This window comes from Ornithodoros turicata, chromosome 2, assembly GCF_037126465.1.
Source record: "Ornithodoros turicata isolate Travis chromosome 2, ASM3712646v1, whole genome shotgun sequence".
Taxonomy (NCBI): Eukaryota; Metazoa; Arthropoda; class Arachnida; order Ixodida; family Argasidae; genus Ornithodoros; species Ornithodoros turicata.
In genome coordinates, this window is record NC_088202.1 from 80,092,663 (window position 1) to 80,112,235 (window position 19,573).

The window sequence follows — 19,573 nt, forward strand, 5'->3', positions numbered from 1 at the left end:
CGACCGCTGTGGCGTCGCTCATGATCTCAGTTGTCTCGCGATGTAAACACCCAATTGTTATTATTATTATCGAGTGCAATTGGGGTGGGCGGGTAGGTGGAAGGCCTTGAACAGACCCGTGAACCAAAGAATATCGTCCACCCCCACTGCACTTGACTTTCAGTACATGTTGCTCCTTTGGGATAGTACCTCGATATCACATGCTCTCCACTAGCACAACACTGGCCCAAACTTTTTCTTCAGCACTCCCCGTTGCGAAGCTCAAGAACACGTGATTCATTGGTGGATAAGGGAGTGGGAGAGCGTCCTTTTGCGCTTCACCTCGACCAGCAGCGACAAAAATATGTATACCGAAACCAATTAATTACTGCAACAACTTACCGCTTCGGTGGCAATTTTTTCTCAAAATGGGGTCCACTGATGGTCCCAAAAAGGGTAGTACCCATTTTAACACCGACGGCGCCCTGCTTTAGAAGTAGTTTTTCACGAAACACATTTCAATTTTTACTTAAATAATGGGTGCCTCCGACTCATTCACACAGTTCGCGAATTATTTAGCCTGGGGATTTAACTGAAACACCTTGTATATGGCAGCACATATGATTGCATGATGCTTCTTGTTTCGTTTGCAGGAATTGCGCCTTCATTTATACCTGGTAAGGCTCTATCATTCGTAAGGCTACACATAAGTATATGCCGTTATTACGCTGATGTGTTAACTAGCATTTCATATACTCACCAGATTCAGAGGAGCATAAAGAACCAGATTTAGGGCAAGGTGGGGCAAGATGAGACAGACATTTGCAACTGAACATGAAATTTTTATTTTTCGTGTTGAAAAAAAAAAAACTAGCCATAGGCACATTCTCAGGGGGCTAGAGCTTCTGACATGCAAATGCAGAACGGACGTAGCCGGTCTAAAATAAGCACAGAACAAGAAATTCGAAAATTCACAATGTCTCATCTCGCCCCAACACTCGGGGCAAGACGAGACATCGCGTGAAGCAAGATGAGACACGCCGTAGTAACTGAGCTATACAAATTAGTTTTTGCAATCCAAGAAGACAAAGTAAAGCCCGTAGGCCCCTACGCAACACCTTGAGCCCACCGCCCACATGATGTGCAATAAAACCACACGGAACCCGGTACTATTTTGCCCCACCGTTCTTTGCAAACAAGGCACCGGCAGTCTGATGTATCGCTGGTCGCTCGCTGTTGCGTGCGCTTCTGTTTTGCTGGAAATATCCTAGGAAACAGGAAAATTTTACTGGAAAAGACAATATGCGAAAAAGAAATCGCTGAGGAACAAGCAAAGCCACGTAATAGTTGACTTATCAGTTTCTAAATCACATTAAATTTAAATTGCACCAAATTTAAATTACATTAACTTGACGCGTCTTGCCCCGTGCATATAATCGGATGGGTTATTTTTTTCTGTTCAACACCAGATAACCAAGAGTGCCCAAATTTTCCATGTACCTATATGAATGAATGAAGAAATAAGATAGTGACTTACATTGACAGAATAAGCCTGCGAAACGCCGCTGCACAGATGACAGGAAAGAGGACTACAGAAAATCCCGCCTTTTTTCTGGCGGGTCTTTACATTCCATGCAGAAGTAACTTTTTTTTTTCTCTCTCAATATGTACAATTCTCACCTCCAAAAAAGCGAACATGCAGAGCCACTTATGAGCAAAGCAAGCGTATGGAGCAACGCGTCTCTGAGACAGGCGGCGTCGAGAAAAAGTATGTCGCGTATAGCCACGTCTCTCATCTTCCCCCACCTTACCCTATACAGGGCAACGGGCTCCGAGCGATGCCAAGCTAACATTCCTTTCTAGATTAGTTTCTAGATTGACGCTGTGGTGAATATTGCAGGTTTTGGTTTTCCGAATGCTATCTCTGCGTCTAAAATCCCTCTTGATAATTCCTAAAATAGAATGTCCGGTGTAGTATCAACAGAACACGTCTTCTGTGTCCCTCAATCTCAGAGTTTTGAGTGTGGATGTCTGTCACCATGCTGGATTGTTCTGTGTAAATGTCTGTCTCCTGGACATTTCTGTGGCACAGACAATGCAATTACTAAAGTCCCTCACTGCGTATTTGTTGTCTTTCAAAGGCCCATACGGAGTAGTGGGAAGCTTGGAAGCGGAATCTGCCTGTACGTACTTTCACGTCCTGTTATATTCAATAGTAGTGAATATCATAAATCATTTATCATAAGTCATTTAACGCCCAGTGTCCCGACGATTAGCATGCTTGTGCCTCAGCATGCTCACCACGAGGAGTACGGGTTTGTGGTAGCAGCATTGCCGCGCCACAAGCCTGAGGCGCGACGGGTAAAGGTAGTGGCCAGTTGACTGTGATTCTTTTTAGCTAATGGACGCACTTTCAGGCTCCTACGCATACAACGCCATAACTAACCAAAGTCCCGTAAAGAAGTATCGCGGAAGTGGGAGCGGTGAAAGCTTTTGCCAGTTACTCTATAGTCGTGTTAAACTTAAGAAGGAAAAAAAGTCTGGTGCGTCAATTACATATCCCGTTATACATAAGGAGACGCAACAGCTCACCAGGAGAGAAATACTGCAGCGCTACCATGTGCCATCAGTATAGGGGAGCGCACTTTCTGCTGTAGCGTCAAGCAGAGTGACTATGGTGGACTACAGTATCTGGCGCAGAAGGATGCGTGACCTCTCTGTGTCCAGCCGTCCTATCAGAAGTGCAGTAATATTTTGAGAGCAGACTAGATATCATTTTCTTAAGTTGGTTGGTTGATGGTTGGTAAAATAACAAGTTCAACACGACTGTAGTTATCTGTTTGTGATTGCTGTGAGATTGCGAAGTCTGTTCACTTATATCTGTTGTCAACGTATAAGTGTGGAAAACATGACGCAAAATATGACAGGGTGAATTCGTATAGGCCACTAGGCCTATATGCCATTTCGTACTAACGGTGGGACGGCCATTTCTCGGTGAAAGCATGAGACCAATACTAATAGGCCCACGATGTGGTCCTGATGAAAGCATGCACCTTCTAGCATTTATGGCGCGGTAGGATCTAGGATTAGGGGTGTAGCCATTTTATGGTGGGCTTTTTTCTTTTTGTGCTGGTACGCTTCGGTGCGTAGCTTTTTCGCTGCATCAGCATTTTAGTAGTCTGACTTCCAGTTTGGTTTACCATTACTATTTGTTTGTGCTGATCATTTTATTCTTGAAACTGCGTATATCATGCAATGTGACTCACCATGAGCATGCTCGCTCATGCTCAGTGTAATGAGTGAGCTGTGTATGAACAAGCAAACTAAGAGCTGAACTGAGCGGATAAAGAAATGTTCCGGATAATTTTGGACGGTGTGCAGATCAGTTGGACAAGAACTACTAAGTGAAACCCCTTCCACACTATTATCATGACCACCACAATAACACACTCCGCGTCCTGAACTGTTTCAGTGGCACCAAGTTACAGTGGGGAAAAAAAGCAGTCTTACGGCCAAAGCGCCTACAAGTGCTATGCATAGGAACGTGGCATTCTCGACGTATATACAGGGTGTTTCAGTAATGTCAAGGCAAAAAATAATGCAGAGAGCGCACTACGAAAAAATGTGTGATTATCAACATTTATCTGTAGGGCATTTTTGCCATGTACAGATTTTAATTGAAATAAAATTTCCTAAGTTGAACTTAGCCTATTGCCTATAGGCCCTTAGCCTTTAGCCTATGGCCCTTAGCCTATAGTGCCTAGTCAACGCAACATTTTTGTCTCCTACCATAAACAGAACGCGCAGGTTGGATTTACGCCACTGTATACTGCAAGATACATTCTCGCTACAACTGTAACAGCTAGAAAAAATGTTTTCGCATTTTTAGCTCTTAGGGTAAGGTGGGGCAAGATGAGACAGAAATTTGCAATTGAACGAGAAATTTTAATTTTTATTTATTCGTGCTTTCAAGAGAACTAGCCATAGCCACGTTCTCAGGGGTGTAGAGCTTCTGACCTGTAAATGCAGAACGAACGTAGCCGGTCTAATATAAACACAGAACAAGAAATTCAAAAATGCAGATCGTTGGGCAAGACGAGACATATCGCGTGGGGCAAGACGAGACACGCCGTAGTAATGGCCTATACAAATTAGTTTTTGCAATCCAAGCAGACAAAATCAAGCCCGTGGGCCCTTACACAAGCCCCTTGAGCCAACCGCACACATGCTGTGCAATAAAACCACACATTGCTATTTTGCTCCACCGTCATTTGCAAAGGAGGCACCGACCGTCTGATGTGTCGCTGGTCGCTCGCTTTTGCGTGCGCTTCTGCTTTGCTCGAAATATGCTGGGAGACAGGAAAATTTGCTGGAAAATCCTAGCCAACATGCAAAAAATAAATCTCTGAGGAACAAGCATAAAGCCGCATAATAGTTGACTTCTAAATCACATTAAATTTAAATTGCAAATTTCAATTACAAGCATATCATCGGATGCATTAATTTTTCTGTTCAAGACCGGATAACCAAGAGAGTATACCTAGATGAATAAATAAAGAGGATGTGAACTTACATTGACAGAAAAAGCCTGTGAAACGCTGCTGCACAGATTACAAGAATAAGGACTACAGAAAATCGCGCCTTTTTGGCGGGTCTTGACATTCCATGCAGAAGTAACTTTTTTTTTTTCTCTCTCTCAATATGTACAATTCTCACGTCCAAAAAAGCGAACATGCAGAGCCACTTATGAGCAAAGTTTCAAGCGTGTGGAGCAACGCGTCTCTGAGACAGGCGGCCTCGAGCAAAAAATGTAGCGTCTTGCCCCGTGTCTCATCTTGCCCCACCTTACCCTACCTTTGTAGGATGGGCTGTATGTTATAGTGGAATGGGGTTAATATGACATGCGCTTTCTGTTTCCGGCAAAAAAAAGAAAAACGTGACGCCGACTTGGCAAATTTCAGGGTTCAAGTCAAGAAATTAAATTTATTCCAAGTAAAATTTGACCAAATTACTTGCACTACGCGGTGAAAGTTCCCAACAGATACATGTCGTTGATCACATATTTTTGCGTGGTGCGCGTGTCTTGTTCAAATTTCTTGACGTGGTTACTGGAGCACCCTGCACTCTTAGAAAAAAAAAAGTTTGAAAGGGTGGTAACCACCCCTCTTAACACCCACTGTTACCACCCCGGCTACAGCGTCCCCATGCGGAAGGGTATAACAGGACTGTTTACCCCCTCGATTGCGGCGCCATCTTTCGGTGAACAACATACGCAGGGTGGTAACGCAGCTCATTTACCGTGCAGGGTACACAAGTTTATTACTTAGCACAACGAGAATTTATCGAAGAAATGTTATCATCTTATCTGAGGAGTAATTTAAGTAGAAAACACAGTGAGCAACACGAAGTTTATTTGAGTTGGTTGGTTGGTTGGTTGGTAAAATAACAAGGGGAGGTTGAAGTTTATTTGAAATGTTGTCACTTGTGGCAGCTAACCTTCCGTTACTACAACGAGGAAATCTCTGAACCCCCACTTGCAAAGCCGCTTGTCAGACGAAGAGGGTCTCAGAATTTGCGAAGTCCCATCTGTAAAGCAGCAGGCATGCAATTTTATACTGCTGGCTCAGTTGACACCCTGGGTGCTCAGTACACAAACTTTACGAATTTGGTTCAACTCCACCCCGTAGTTTTTTAGAAAATAAAGTTTCAGTATTACGCGCAACTCTGTGTCTAAGACTCCACACGAGGTCCGCAGTTCTCGCCATGTAGGGCGGCGGGCATAAACATGCCAATAACAACGCAGTGTAACAACGGAGCGTATAGCGACATCTATAGACCGTTACCACCACCACACCGGCTTGGCGGACGTGGCATATTTTTGCGTAGGTGGCTTTCAATGTGATTCTGCTGGCAGTTTGTTACTGATTTCCACATGCACCAATGTTCTTGCATTTTGCGAGGACGTTTCTCGGGAACTACCTCTTTCGAACAAGCTAGTTAAAGGATGTTCATGAAGCCGGCTACTTAGCCCGTTACTTAGCCGATAGAGAGTTGGGGTATGGTGGGCTAGAAGGACTGGTGAGCCGTTCGGCGGTTGTCATACGTACCCGCCGATGTTCCTGCCGAGAGATGGCGCCAAGCGTATCTCGGCGCTATGCGATCTAATCGCCTCTCGCGGCTCATTTCAGTGCTACTCGTCACGTGATTACACACCTGCCGTTAACCCATGAGCGTGCCTTTTCTTTGCTCTGCATGCAAAATGCCCCTTGAGTGTCACCTGCAGGAGCAAACGAATGGCACACCCAGATATCAGTGCTGACATTCGTCGGCGCGTCCCTATCAGCCCTCGGATCTGGGACACGTGTACTTTGATAACGATAAAGACGTGTTCGAGCAGCCCGTTCTGCCTTTGGGTAGTGATATTCGTGATATGTGCTCATCGTTCCTTTCATCTGAACGACCTTTACCTTCCAGGTTGCGAGGTCCGGTGACGGGGGATTGTGATAGAAATGTTTAAGTCGGTGGTGGGCTATAAACGTGAGATATACGTTAACTGCGGCTAACCAACGGAAGCGATAGAATTGCTGATTACAGTCTGCATATGAGCAGTCAGTAGAGGGAAGGAATCCGGAAGACAAAGGGGACGACACGAAAATATAACGATTTATACATTTATTTCAGAATACTGGTCCCAGAAGGAACCTGGGAAGGAGTAGGGAACGTACATTAATTATATAATATATACACATAATACACTCGTATAGTGGCGACCAATTCGAAAGAAACCCGCAAAAGAGACGCAGCAAAGGGGTCCCAAGTTACCTTCGCGAACGTGACGATTGTTAACACGAGTGTTCTATATACCGGTAGTCTGACCTAAGCAGTAGCATAATGACGTGTTCTTCTGAGATAGAAGAGGCTTTCTCTTGACTGTGATGCCTATTAAGCGCACGTGAAAATTCCATCTAAAATCGGACGGGACGGCGACCCCAAGATATTTGTACTAAGCTCCCTTGCAAGTATACTATGATGTTGGCAAAGCCTTTGTTCTACATATAACAGCATAGACAGAGTTTTGTCGGTATTCAAATTGATTTGCAATTTGTAACACCACTCGTTGATGTGTTCTAAACTGCTTTGCAAAGGTGCGTAATATAAGGCGAGCAAGGTGAGCCATAAGCAAAGCACACAGAAAAAAAAGAAAGAAAGAAACAGAGAGAGAGAACGATCGGCATATTGAGGACGCACGTTCAGACATCCCTATGTTTTTCGGAATATATCGCGCGATATGTTACGCAGTCATCAGCGAATAAACATGCTTTACAATTAATGTTACTTAACATATCGTGCATATAGACAAGAAACAGCAAAAGTCTCAAGTCTGTCTCCTGTCGTATACCCCAGGTGTATGGGGTTCGATCAGACAGGGAATCAGTCCCGAAGCCAATCCATGATCTTGGTATTATGTGTCAGCTTTCTATAGGGTACGTACACGGTCAAATGCCCTGGAGAGATGCAAAACCAATATTTCAATTTGTAGGTTATTATATAAAGCAAATGCAAAGTCGTGGATGAAATCAAACAGGGCCATGACAGCGGAGTAGCCCCCACGAAAGATATGCTGCAAGGAATGCTGTTACTTGATCATGATGTTAATTGTTTGCAAAAGATGTGCTTTAGCAATTCACAAAAGCTGGAAAGAAGAGAAAATTCGAAACCAAAGTCGGGACTCCTGCCTTACGTATCGGTTTTATACGAGCGTATTTCCATTCGTTCGGGACAGTCCCTTCGTCCAGCGATATCTGGAAAATAACTTTGAGGAATTGCGCAGCTTACTCGGCGTACCTTCTAAGAAAATCATTCGGAATATTGTCTTGCCCAGAAGACCACAATATCGCGTCCTGAAGTAATCAGTCCCGAGACTTTTTGGACTAGCATATCCACTTTTTTCCTTTGTCAATCTATCCGCAGAAGACTTCTTCATATTTACCTCCCACAGTGGCATAATAAGAAATAGAGATACAAGTGCTGCTTTAAAGTAATGTCATACTAATAATAATTCGGGACTTTCAGTTGTGCGACAACGGTGATAGATCAATTAGGAGTTTCCCACATCTTCTATATAATCTGTTCTCTGCTGTGCGTCATTTTGTTCCTCTTTTGCTCGATACTTTGAGTAGTCATATGCCAAATTTGCTGGGAGTACGCAACAAAGACGTAGCTATAATATTTCTTTTTAGTCTCACTTAATTTCCTCATTTCCTCCTTCGGTGCCTTCGTCAAACCTGAAACCAGGGTTAGTTTCCATCGCAGTCTAATTTTGTTTATGCGACGTTTAAGATGCTAAGCTTCGCGTGGCAGCCATGGTCTTTGAGTGTAAACCTTGTCTTTTTCGTTTTCCCCGTTTTTTCCTTTATCTTTCCTTCCTTCTCTTTTTCGTTTTCCCCATTTTTTTGGAATAGCAAGCCGGCTCTTTGCCTGGCTAGCCTTTCCTTCTTTTTTTTCTTAATAAACATATTACCCCCCCTCCCCCTGTAAGGCTTCTTGGACACGAACTTTCTTACGGACATGTGTACAGTGGCCTTGAAAAAATTTCAGGCCATATTAATATTTCTCGAGATGCTACAGACCCAGTTAAAATTTGTACAAAGATCTGCCCAAGGAATATCGTGGAATATCTGGATTTTAGGTCTGTCATGCTTAAATTTTATATGGTGCATCTCAAGAACCACCTTGTGATCTGAATGTCAACCAAGTACTTGGCAGTCCCATTTCTAGTGAAGGGTGTTAGGCACCAGGGACAGATCACGTATTGAAGCAGAAGACTCTTGACTTCTAGTGTACCTCATAGCAAAAGGCAATATCAAGTAGTGCATTTTCATTTATGAAGTCTCAAACTCCGGTTGGGGTTTCCTAATTTACACTTCAACATGGGGCCATATACTGAACAATCATGACATTATATCCTTGACCGTGTTCAATGTCAATAGGTTTCATTTGTAACTATGTTACACTCTTTTTAATATCACCGGATGATGGCGGTGATGAGGTAACAGAAAAAGATGGGGATATGAGTCGCGACAGAGTCGGGGCCACACCAGGACGCCTACAAGCGACGAAAATGCAAACAGATGCACATACGGTGAACGGATCAATTGCAAAATGTAGGACAAAGGTCTCGACAGAACGAGTGAGTGTAGTATGACACAAGTAATATGGCGGGGGGGGGGGGGGCACACCAAGCGGGCACTTCGGAAGTCATAGGGCACATGTAAATTACGCTTTTCAACTTGAATCTTTATAATCTATAATGACGGCATTAAGGCTGTCGGTTGTGGGCCACAAACCCAGGTGGCGAATTTCCCCATTTATCCTCATCAGTGTATTCGTTGTTATTGTATAATGTCACGCTAGCAGCGCTCTTAGGCCGCTCAATCAGTGGATAAAATGAGTTTAACATGATGTTCTAGGAACCCTTTGTATAACATCAATTCCATTCAAGCATCTTCGGTTAATAATGCAAGTGTGGCATTTTTTCTCCTCTCTCTCTCTCTCTCTCTCTCTCTCTCTATATATATATATATATATATATATATATATATATGCAACAAAATAAGGAGCAAGGAAGAAGGAGCAAGGAAATAAGGAATATATCTTTCGCGCTATATATATACGACTCGGTCATTCTACTGGTCAACAGTAAAACCGTGCGTGCAGAGAGAATACTACTGCGATGCTACAATTTCGTTTTTTATGGCCGATACCATGTTCCTTTATAGTTACATAGGGAGCAAAAGAATTACATAACAACTAAGATGTGCGGCGAGGTACACTGTATAGAAAGCGCCATAGTTTAGCTAAATGACAATTTAGTTGAACAATCTACCATCGGCCTATGTTCCGTGACAAAGTGTTCCCAGCTTCCTGTACACAGCAACTCGATAATCTGGGCTGAAAAGAAAGAGTGAAGAGAAAGAAACCATCAAGGAGGCGAGCTCTCGGACGCAGTACCGCTCTTTATTTTGTTTTTCGACCCGTCTGTCATCATCCAACGAAGATAAGACATGCGGTCACGTGCTTCGCAACATTCCGATATCTTTCGTTTGCAGGGATCGTCGGCTAGGCAGACGTGACGGTAGCAACTGTCACGTGGTTTAGTTACAAAGAACTGCGGATGCTAGTAAACAGTCAGTGCTGGTCCAAATATATTCACTATAAAAATAGTCAAGCACACATACACCGTCACACACGGCACATGTTGGACTAGTTCAACGAGAACCCGCTTGGTTCGCAGCGAGCGCATAGCGCCAGAGCTCAGGAGCTTGGCTTCAAAACAGGGGCATCGCGCATTCCATGTATTGAATATGGCTGTAAGCACACCAGTCTTTCTAGCCCACCATAGTTGGGGACATGTAACACTGTTGCTCGACGAATATGCGATTGTTTCCCACCAGGCGTCGCCCCGTGTCTTTTCACCGCAATTTTAGACAGTGATTTCCACAGAAATTCACTGCTGGGGGGGTGCCGAGCTTTCAAAGGGGGGGGGGGGGGTGCTTGGTAAAATGCTTGGTGAAGGTTCCACTTACGGAATTTTTCTTAGACACGGAAAGAATCGTGGCATATCCCGTGGCATATCCCGTTTTATTTCTACATGTTACGTTAGGACACAGTACCTTAGAATATAGATTCATTATGAATGTCATTTCAACATTAAGATGCATAATTGCACCGACAAAGGAAAAAGACCAGCACCTTGTCTCACGAAGCTCAATGAATACCTAGCAACCAAAGGTGAAAACCTTAGACGAAAAAACCAGAATACCTTGCTTGATTGAGTTGGACGCAAATGGTTCTTGATGATCCACATTGAGTTTGCGTGCCCGCACGCATTTTTGCTCGTATATGCGCGTAATATATGCATTGAACAGCCACTTTCAAATTATTTTGGACAAATGCATGAGTCGTATTCAGTCATGCCGAGGGAGCGGCGTGGCGAAACTACGACCTTGATCCCAGGGCCCTGCCCAAAGCCCTTCACGTATTTTTCTCCGCGCGGCGCGTGTGCCGGAGGGTTGTCCGCGCGCTTACCGGCGGGGGATGCCTGTGTGCGCTCACATTTTTCAGCATGGGCCGACTTCTTTCGTTATTTTTTTAGCCTGGGCCGACTTCAATCGCAATTTTTTTCCAGCTACAACAGGGGTGCAGTAGGCGGTTTACATGCAAAGGATAGCCATACACAAAAGTACAAGTGAAAATATATTTATTAAAGTCATTCGTGTCACGAATTATGTAATGACTCTGTGTGAAGGAGAAAAACACAGCCAAAAAACCTGATGCAGAAGAAGCAAAATACACGTAACAACGATTATACTTATTACAGGCATGATGCAATAGCATTGTTGTCCATGCAGTAGCATTGTAGCATATTAGTGATCCTCTTTTGTAAACAAAGATTGATGTAACCTAGATGCCTCTAAATTTCAATTAGCGATTCTTCTACAATTCTATCCTTCGGATGTCGGTGTTGTATAGAGTGTAGTCGTGTAAACTCTATTTGATTGTCAGCGCTGATTCCACATGAGGATCCCTGTACATAGTGTGGAATAAACGTCTCCTCAGCAATATTCAATCTAATCATAAGCTGTTTTCGTTGCGATGTGTAGAATACATTATTTCAATATACAATTTCAATTATACACTTGCTTATTTCCATAAATTACAACAACAACATAGATGAATGGATGATGATGATGATGTGGGATGTTTCCCTGCGTTGAGTGCAGGACCCAACCCCATTCCATAAATTACAATTCTATTCTAAACACTGAAGTTTTCGTTTGTTGTCTTGATTGATGAATTCCGAAGACATCAAATAGTTTATTCTGATTATTGGGGCGCTTGAATCCAGCGTTGATTAACGCGGGCGATATGTTGTCGCCGTATTTATATTGCTTCAACAACTTGCACTTTGTCGGGATGAACTTGCACAGTCTCTCATTGATGTTTCCTTTCTTTGTACGAAGATTCTTGAATGGCATACAAGTGAGTATTAGGTGAAAATCGTCCGATGGTCCACCGCAATTTATATGTTTGTTGAGTCTCAATAAGTGATGATACATCAGACCTTGCACGACAATATTGAACTTCTGTTCATTCGACATCATTGCAAGAACTGATAGAAGAAAATAAATGTGTAGAGGCTCTAGTGGAATATATCACGTGATAAGCTTTTTTATGTACTTTCCATTTCAATCGTTAGGTGTAATTTCAACAAATATGTAATCAACCGCGCGATATAGACGGCTTGTATATGATAATTTGATCTTATTGCTTTCTTGATGAATGCAACGCACATTGCGATGATTACAATTACATTTGGTCAAGTGTATTGCAATACTTCGTTAGCACACCTCAAAAACTCCACCATCAATCCCAGTGGTCCTTCCGATGTTAACGTGCAAATATTTTTATAACTATTGTAGATTCGGCATACAAGTTCTTGCACCTTGAATTCCATAATTTGCACCATATCTCCGAATACGACCATGTCTAGGACGTATTGAAATGCTGTGATAATGGAATGATTTTGCAACTGTTCCTTTTTGAAGCAGCTTTTTATCACGTCCTCCCATGACCTATGGTAACGAGTACAAAATCCGTCCATCTCTTCAATGTAGAGCAAATGTCTGTTCTATTTTGGAGTGCCTCGACACTTAATTAAATCATATCAGTGCCCATTTTATTTATTAAAAATTTATTATGTTATCGTGTTTAGAATGTTATTAATATCCACCTGTCGCGACAATTATGAAAGCCAATTAACAAAATGATGTGATGAGTAAGAAAAACGCATGCCTTAAACGCGCTAGAACCCTCAATCCCCAGCTTGAGTTGTTGGAGTCAGTTTATGACTTTCACCACGACCATTGTAGGATCCCCCTACTCCCTGTGGGCGTAACCTTGATGAAAGTGCATGGGAGCTCAGTTTCCCTCTTTCACTCGTTTTTTTTATTTTTATTTTTTTTTGTTAGTGGCTACTGAATGAAAAATATGTGTTCCTGTGATGTATCGCCCTGCTTGTTCAGAAAGTGTTTGCCTAAATTATTTACTGCTTTGAGTTTGCTTCAGATGATCACTCGATTGATATTAATAGAAATTCTATTCTACTAGTTGGGAAAGTATTTTTAAGTTGTGTGCGTTGATTTTCACTGTAGCAAACTTACATTAATTTGCATTTCAGATGAGTTGTTTATTTGTGGGTTCTGCGTGTAGAAATTACTATTGCAAAGTTATCATAAATGATGCAATTAAATTTGATTCTCGTTTTCGAATGAGTATTGTTTCTATCATTGAATTTGACTTTCTCTCTTTGCTTCACATATTCACTCGATTGATATTTTGTGAGTTGAGAATAATGTATGCATAATAGTTGTGTCAGATCTGAAATACATTAAATGCAGCGTTTCTTGTTTTGGTTGAGTATTGTTTGCGCCGATAATATTTCTCATTTGCTTAGATAATGTTTCTCTAAAACCAGTTTGCACTGACATAAAAGTCTATTCTTTGATTTTTTCTTTTTAGCGTGCTATTGTTTGTTGATAGAATTCTTATTGTGTTCTTGAGAATCGAATAATTCCAATGTCTATTTGCAATAGTTGATCAATAAAAAATTTTGCCCCTGTACACCGGTCCTAAGAATATTTCCTTTTCGAGTGAAGAATGTGAAAAAGAGAGAGGGTTTCCTCACCCCATAGATTGACAAAGGATGTGCGGTTTCTTTGCTTTTGGGGTGTATAGAGGGAGAGAGTGACCTCACCGGGCTCAAGTAGCATAGATAGATTGCTTGCTTGGCAGTATGGATACCTCTGTCAAGGTAATGTTTATAGTGCCTGAGTAGGACGAAAATTGTATATTGTTAGGTCGCAAGGATGATTTTATGATAGTTCGAAAGATAGATTACTTCCATTTCAATTTATTAAATTTGTAATGTTTGTTGTTTTATCGTTTGTTTCAATATTATTTTCCTGCATATGTCTGTTGTTTACACATTGGCAGATGCACCGTTTAGTGTTTCTCTGCTATTCAGTGTTAAGTGCGTGCATGTTTCTCGTTTGGATAGATTGTTTTTCAATTATTTATCCTTTGTGTACCTCTTGTTTACGTGTTGGATGGTGCATTGTTTTGGTTCTCTATTAGCTGTTGATGGTGTGTGCCTTGCGTGTGTGCTATTCACATCATAAGAAATTGATTAATTGTGTTGTGTTAGAATATTCAATTTAGCTTCCCATATTCTTTATTATGTGTATTGCATTCCTTCTGCTTTCTTTTTTGGATGAATTTTTCTCTCAACTTAGCTTCCCATATTCTTTAGTATGTGTATTGTGTTTCTTCCTTTTCATGTGTTTGGCTGGGTTTTTCGCCTTCACGCAGAGTTACAACATAATTTCTGCCATTCTTTGGCTTCATATCCTTTGCATGTAAACCGCCTACTGCACCCATGTTGTAGCAGGAAAAAATTAGCGATTCAAGTCGGCACAGGCTGAAAATATGATGAAGGAAGTCGGCCCAGGTGTGTCGGTATCATCGCCTGGCTGGGATAACAATGTGTGTGTCCCTACTTACATGTAAACCACTCATGTGCCACCCGAAAAACTTGCGACTGAAGTCGGCCCAGGCGGAAAAATCGCCAAAGAAGTCGGTCCAGGTGAAAAAATACAGAACGATAAGGACACGCGCAGCTCTCCGACTCGCTGGTAGGCATTCAGACAACCCGTTATCCGCCTACTTGCATGTAAACCACTCACGCATCACGTGAAAAAAATTGCGAATGAAGTCGGCCCAGGGTGAAAAATCGCCAAAGAAGTCGGCCCAGGGTGTACAACCATAAGTGTATGCTCAGCTCTTCGGCCCGCTGGTAAGCCCATGGACAGCCCCTCACCTGCGTGCCACCCACCACACGCTGGACAAAAAATTAATAAAAAATCGCTAGAGAAGTCGGCCCAGGCGGAAAAATCGCCAAAGAAGTCGACCCGATGTTGTCAGTGTGCATACCCCTACTCGCATGCAAAGTGCCCACGAGCTACCTAAAAAAGAATGCAAACGAAGTCGGCCCAGGCTGAAAAATAGCCAAAGAAGTCGGCCCAGGGTGTACAACCATAAGTGTACGCTCAGCTCTTCGGCCCGCTGGTAAGCACAGGACAGCCCCTCACCTGTGCGCCAGCCACCGCGCACTGGAAAAAAATAATTAAAACATTGCTAGAGAAGTCTGCACAGCTATTGTTCTTGAAGTTACATACATCTATCAGAACGTTATAATAACGTATAATAATGTGAGACTTTTTATAATAAAACTTTTTTTTATTGTAATCATATTGATTAAAAATATATTCTTTGATTAAATGTGCTATCACTTCTGCTTAATTGAAAACGCATGATTACCACTTATAAAAAATATTGTGTATGATGTGTGATACCCCTTCAATGCTATTGCATCGTCCCTGTAATAAGTATAATCGTTGTTACATGTATTGTGTTTCTTCTGCATCAGGTTTTTTGGCTGTGTTTTTCTCCTTCACACACAGTCATAACATAATTCCTGACACTAATGACTTTAATAAATATATTTTCACTTGTACTTTTGTGTATGGCTATCCTTTGCATATAAATCGCCTACTGCACCCCTGTTGTAGCTGGAAAAAAATTGCGATTGAAGTCGGCTCAGGCTCAAAAAATGACGAAAGAAGTCGGCCCAGGCTGAAAAATGTGAGCGCACACAGCCACCCCCAAGCCGTAAGCGCGCGGACAACCCTCCGCACACGCGCCGCCCGAAGAAAAATACGCGAAGGGCTCAGGGCAGGGCCCAGGGGTCCAGGTCGTAGTTTCGCCACGCCGCTCTCTCGGCATGACTGAATACTACTTGCATGGTACGATCATCTGCATGGCTGTGGTCCAACAGCATAGGTTTGACAGTACAGGATGTAATTCGCTGCGCCGGACTCACTACCAGAACGGGTGGGGTCATTTCAGGGGGGGAGGGTTGCAAAAATACAGGGAGGGTGTACACTCATGGGGAAATCCCTACAGATACAGTCGACCCCCGTTTATCCGGACGGTGCCGTTCCCGGCGAAATCGTCCGTATACCGGGGCATCCGGATAAATGAAACGACCGAATAGAAACGTCCTACGGAGCAAGGTTTAATTAAAACACAGAGATCTCGTCAATGACAGCTGTTACATAGTAGTGTAGGCACTCGATTCCTGCAAACTTTTACTAATTGCATAGAGTTGAGCCACGCTGTTGCGCTGCTCGAAGAATGTCAGTGCGGACGCAAAGTGTCAATGACGGAGCCTTGTTTCTCACTGGCGTCATCGGCACCGTCTTGCTGCACATCATCGGAGGCAACAGCAGCAATCACACAGTCATCAGTCATAGCTGCACACGCGTCATCATCCTTATCATCGTCAACGTAGTCAGAAACCGCAGCATCATCTACGGCAGTCGCAGTGAGCCTCTGCATCAGGGATCGCAGCTCAGCTAGGGAATGTCTTCATCGGCCAACGGGCCGTAAGCAGCAGGCTCTCGGGTTGGAGTTTTCCCCTCTAGAACCGCACAGTGCTCGAGATATTTCCAAATGACTCGACTGGTCAACGTGACCCAACGCACACAAATAGAAAAGGGGGTCATCGTGCACGGTTGTCTCCCCTACGGAGGAATGTAGGTCCCTGACGTGTGGCGGGAATAACCCCAACACGGGGAAAAGGGTGACGAAGCGGGGTCAGCGTCTCCTTTTACTCACGGTAGTCCGGATATCTGAAGCTGGATTACAAGAATTTTCGACTTTCGTTCCATGGAATTCTTGTCCGAGTCCGGAAGCTGAAGTCCGGATACACGAGAACAAAATACATGGAGGAAAATCCGTTCCCGTGCCTTTTGTCCGGATACCGCGGGATCCGGATAAATGAAATCCGGATAAACGGGGGTCGACTGTATTTAGAATCTTCTGTCGCACATAAAATTTGCAGTGTGGGTTTCTTTCGGCATAAGCTTTCAAATGTCGCTGCCAATATTAACAGCTTGCCTGTTGCTTAACACTATCCTTAATGTGTTCGTTCTCCGGCAAATTGCTACCACATTTGTGATTAGCGGGAATCTGCACGACCTTTCAGCCTAACCTGTGCTTTGAGCGTGTGGCCTTGTCCGTGAAGTTTGCATGTTTGTAACTGTGGTTAACTTGTTTGCGTCTTTCCCTTGGTGATCCGTCTATGAAGATAACTTCCAGTCAAATGTAGCTCTAAAGGGCTAAATGCGCGTGGAAGAGGCGGGAAGGAGAAGACATACGCGGATATACCACTAGGAGATGGACTCACACGCGCATACACGTCCGCACAGGGTATATGTAACACCCAGTGGTGGCAGTTTTACACCATGCGAACAGGGTTCAATGTTGCCACCCATTCAAGGGGTTTAACCTTGACAGCTTTTTGGGCTAACATATGTGACAGCTCGTTACCACCTCAAGGGTATAAGTGCCAAACCTTTTCTCCAGGAGTGTGTATGCCCCGACTCCTTGCTTGCCAAAACTCATTCATGCACGTTGTGGTGAATGATCTGAGCATGAATGAGCAAACGTATAACCGAGCAGCACAAGTGCCGACCCCCGCCAAAACTCCATCGCTCCTGTTAATGTACTAGTTTATTGGGAAATCGGTTGGCAGGGGGCCACGAAGTATAAGGGACACCGGAGTAACTTTTGGGGAAAGTGCTTTGTAGACTTCCTGACATTGCTTTCTATAGTCAACAAAATAAGCCCGTAAGCTGACACTGACTCGCAAAAATATCTAAACATTTCAGCCACTTATGTCCATGGCATTTGCGTATGATAGCATTGCTTCTCGTCCTTTTCATAGTGGCCAGTACTTCGTTTACAGAAAAGGAGTCGACGCCACGGGTACCAAGCTTTGCAGGTACGTGATGAATGACAGATACAAAATAAAATAGTGACGCTAGTGGCATCAACACCAGTAAGGCATGCACAAGAGATTTGATTCCACAGAGATTTACACTAGGGAAAACTGCAGCGTCGTGTGTTGCAACCGAAAACAGGCTATTGAGCTATAAATTTGGGGGGACAGGAATCTGGGGCTCTGTGAAATGTACTGCTCATTCCTGAAAACAGATATCGCTTCAAGTGCTTCACAGGAGCCCATGTTGTATGCCTCATGTTGTATGCTGTATGCGCCGCAGACACGCATCGTGTCTGCGGCGTTGCTCTACATGTCTTGCACGTTTCCCCTTTTTCTGATGAAGAGCGTCCGCTCGAAACGTCAAGCACCCTAAGTATTGTCCTCACACTTTTTTTCCCTTTTCGGTACACCAGTCCCGGTTTTTACTCTTGTGTTTTGTGTACCTGGCAGTCCTTTTTATCGTTATTGTCGTTGTTGCACGTTGCAGCTGCCTTGGAAATACTCGGAAGTTCTTCCGTGCAACACTCGTGACGGTAGTCAGCCCTCGTTTTATAAACACTTAGCGGAGAATATTCTTCTAGTCATTTAAGACCTCGATCTATGAATTCCCTCGTTTTGTGAACATTTTTTTCGAGAAACATTCGCTGTTCATAAATCGAGGTTTGACTCAATAGTCCATTCAAAGTCTCCATATCCCTTACCGACACCGCGAGAGTGCTAGTTTAAGGACTTTTCATCGAAGTATTTCTATTTTTGACGCATCCAACCTCCCTTTATTTGATAACTGCAGTTGTTGCAGTAGTTGTTTTCTATTTACACACGGGAAAATAAGGATTTAGCGGCAGTCAGAGCACACACACACATAAGGTGTGTTCGCGTGAGGAGAAGGACATTCCTGGCGATCACGACATCGAATGCGCACGTGCCTTTCTTTACTTTTGCTGGTAGGCTAAGACTGGCTTACTGCGAGATAAACGACCACGTACCGATTCTGCAACACTTTTTGATGCCGCAGAGTCAGTACGTTACGCTGCCGCTTTCGACATTCAATCCACTCCGCATTGACACGATGTCAATCGAGTGGATTAGGTTTAGAGTCGCCATAAAGTACCACATGTCTTATGGTGTGACACGTGGAGCTGTCTTGTTCTCGTTCACAGCTAAGAGCTGTGAGTAAGGTATGCTTCGTTTCCTTAATGTACGAAAAATATCCAGAAACTTATAAACTGAGAATATACTAAAAATTGCCTGCGAATACTGTTCCAATTTCTATCCCTGTCCTATTCAGTTCGTTTCGAACGTTCGCACAGCTCGTGTGATAATGAATAAGGTGCCTACCAGCGGCATGGAAGAGCTGGCTAAGATGTCTCGCTCGTTGGAGGTAGCCGAGGTCCTGCTGAAGACTGGGAGGTGGTGGGTTCGAATCCTACATGAAAGAACTGATGTTCTGAGGCTGGAACAACATAGAAGGGACAAATACATACAAAGCCTGTAGCAGTTGCCGCCTGCGTCGATCCCGTCGTATGAATGTGTGTATGAGTGAGCAAAAATGTAACAGTGAAAGGAGGATGAGTGAGAGAGAGTGGCTGGTTTGTCCCTTCAGATGACTCACCCTTGGAAGTCGCTGAG

General features: G+C 43.4%; 1 protein-coding gene across 3 annotated transcripts in view; it reads left to right on the plus strand.

Moving 5' to 3' along the window:
- The window catches only part of LOC135385615 (uncharacterized), a 31,266-nt gene that overhangs the window by 1,639 nt on the left and 10,054 nt on the right, over positions 1 to 19,573 (plus strand). For 2 of the 3 annotated variants that reach the window (XM_064615045.1, XM_064615047.1), the window contains exons 2-4: positions 633 to 656; positions 2,121 to 2,162; positions 17,888 to 17,944. In XM_064615045.1, the coding sequence (XP_064471115.1) occupies positions 633 to 656; positions 2,121 to 2,162; positions 17,888 to 17,944 (123 nt within the window). The remainder of the gene's footprint in view (positions 1 to 632; positions 657 to 2,120; positions 2,163 to 17,887; positions 17,945 to 19,573) is intronic. The other variant, XM_064615046.1, reaches the window with a different exon arrangement.